The sequence below is a fragment of the Aedes albopictus genome, chromosome 3 (genome assembly GCF_035046485.1).
Source record: "Aedes albopictus strain Foshan chromosome 3, AalbF5, whole genome shotgun sequence".
NCBI lineage: Eukaryota > Metazoa > Arthropoda > Insecta > Diptera > Culicidae > Aedes > Aedes albopictus.
In genome coordinates this window covers 386498442-386500978 of record NC_085138.1, presented here as the reverse complement: position 1 = coordinate 386500978, position 2537 = coordinate 386498442, and the positions used below count along the sequence as shown (strand labels likewise).

General features: G+C 44.7%; 1 protein-coding gene across 1 annotated transcript; it reads left to right on the top strand.

Annotated features, from left to right (window-relative positions):
- The first annotated feature begins 479 nt into the window (after positions 1-479).
- On the top strand, positions 480-2123 carry LOC109399620 (regulator of microtubule dynamics protein 1-like). The gene is made up of 2 exons (XM_019672116.3): positions 480-1078; positions 1140-2123. The coding sequence occupies exons 1-2, from the start codon at positions 992-994 to the stop codon at positions 1737-1739; spliced, it is 687 nt and encodes a 228-aa protein (XP_019527661.1). The 5' UTR covers positions 480-991; the 3' UTR covers positions 1740-2123.
- The last annotated feature ends 414 nt before the right edge of the window (positions 2124-2537 follow it).

Genomic DNA, 2537 nt, shown 5'->3' with positions numbered 1-2537 from the left:
AGGGATAGGAGTTGCTGAGAGAGGTCAATGATCCCAGTAGGTGCTCAGGACTGAAAGTAATATAATTATTTATGATTACCGTTGATTTCCGACCATAAGTTATTCTATTTTTACGGATTTTTTTTAAGCTTCCTTATATTCTTGTATTTTTTTTTTCTTTTTGTAAAATTTTCAATTCTAATCGTTGGATTTCAAGTATATAGAATAATGTATATGATCCTAAAGAGTTTTCGTTAGTTAGTAGGCACCCTTATTAAAAAAGCTACGTAAATTGAGATATGTACAAAAAACAACTTGGTATGAAAGAACTTCACTGCATGAACAAAATTCAGCGAGCAACTGCTGAAGAATGTACTCAAATTTCAAACGAACTGCACTATACCGGAGAAACCTGTAACCATCGCATGTATCGCCAGGAGTACAGAGTCCAGTACCCGTGAATGACTATTCTTATCGTGCTAGTGTAGGCGACCGCCACCGTCAGTCGCGTCGATTGCCAATACCAACCTACCTAGCCAAAGCTCTCGATAATTCGGCTGATTAGCATGACCATCAGTTCAACCAGCCCCAAGTCTGGCTGACTGGGTGGCAAAAGCCATAAATCGCGTCTTCAAAACCACACCGGTCGGGGTTGTGTCACGCGTCGTCGTCATCATCATTGCAGAGCACATTCGTGAACGGTGGTGTTTGCTGAATTACACGCGTATCGCGTTTGCCGTCGCGGCGGCGTTCGTTGCTCGTTGGTTGGTTGGTTGGTAGCTCTATGTATGGAAATCGTTGTATTTGTTGATAAGCGCGCACGAAAGGCCGTCACTACTGGCACTGTCTATATGTAACTGCGGAACTTGCCATTTGGAAGCTCATTCAGTATCGGGCCGGAAACTGTGTCAGACGGTCGTCGCCCGAGTTTATCCCTCCTTCGATTCGGATTGCTCCCTGTTTAGTGTGTTTTTGTTGAGTGCAGTGAACTGTGAGGCTAAAGAACTTGAAAATGTCCGCTGAAGAGTTGAAGCTGGCCGACGAGCTGTTTGACGATGCCAAGTACCAGGACGCAGTCGAGCTTTTGGATAAGCTTAGCGTATGTGCACGTCTTGTGGCGTAATAAAGAAAAATTCTAAAGAAAATGTATACATTCACAGGAAAAGGACATAGTGGAAGTGCAGTGGCGTTTCGCTCGGGCAGTGTTCTTCGTGTCGAAGCAAACCAGCAACAACGACGAAAAGGCAAAACTCGTACGGGAAGCATTTGCGTACGCTCAACGAGCACTCGAGTTGGACGACAAGAACTTCGGAGCCAACAAATGGTATGGAGCTATCCTGTCGGAAAAGAGCAATCTGGATGGGGTGACCGAACGGATCAAACAGCTGGAGAACGTGAAGAAGCACTTCGCCGTGGCCGTGGAGTGCAACCCGACCGATCCCGGAATCCTGCACATGCTAGGGCAGTTCAACTACAAGCTCTCCGAAGTGAACTGGGTCACACGGAAGCTCATCAATTCGGTGGCTTCCAATGCACCCACGGCATCGTTCGAGGAGGCTCTCGAGTGCTTCGAGAAGGCCGAAGGACTCAAGCCGGGCTTCTACAGCCAGAATCAGCTGTACCTGGGCAAGACCTACCTGGCACTGAAGCAGAAAGAGAAGGCCCGCGAGTGGCTGCAGAAAGCCTCAGAGGTCGAAGTTCGCAGCGAAGACGATCGCGTGTGTCGTGAGGAAGCTAGCGAAGCGTTAAAAAAGCTATAATTTCTATTTATTGCCATACGATAATTTATAAGTGGGAACGGTGTGATTTCCATACAGCGTGTAGGTAATGATTCTTTGCACGCCAGTGTGCTTTAACGCGACGCCGACGACGAATCACCGATACGAGTCATTGAATTCTAGCTAAAGCGCGCGCGCACGTAGTCGAGAGTGAGAGTTTTTGTTTTCCATCTTCAGATACTAACTGTTGATGACTGTAATTTCTCGTTTTAATTCTGAGTGGTGTGGACACAGTCAAACCGGATCCGTGAGAACAAATTATTCACACCGCGCGTGCTGGTGGTGCTTTATCTTTCCGTTATTGTTGCGCTTGATAGATGCCATAGTGATAAATACATGAGTGATATTCAACCCTGGAAGGGCAAATCCGGCTTTTGTTTCGCTAGTTGATGAATGCCTTCGGGAAAAGGTCTCCTGGTGTACAATACAACCTCTCACTCGAACAGAAGCATGCAACTGGTTTACAATCCCTTTTCTATTATCTTATCGTGGCAAGTAGCGTGATATCTAGGTTTCTGTAAAAGTTGTTTGTAATCACGATTTACTGCGTGTCAATTATCTATCGATATATTGAGATAAGGTTATGAATTGTTTTGTTGACTGTTCCTACTGGTTTATCTTCAATCTAAATTTACTACTTCAATCCATCGTCTCTATATAAATAGTACATTGGTTTGCTTAAGCTTTCTAAATGTCAAGATTGAAGAATTACGCAGTGCTGAAATCAAATCAAAATTATCTCGTGTCTGGATCTTAGAATATTTGAGATTAGATAGTGCT

Coding starts and splice junctions, on each gene's coding strand:
- LOC109399620 (XM_019672116.3), top strand. CDS start 992: ATGTCCGCTGAAGAGTTGAAGCTGGCCGACGAGCTGTTTGACGATGCC. Junction 1,079..1,139: donor AGCTTTTGGATAAGCTTAGC/GTATGTGCACGT, acceptor ATACATTCACAG/GAAAAGGACATAGTGGAAGT.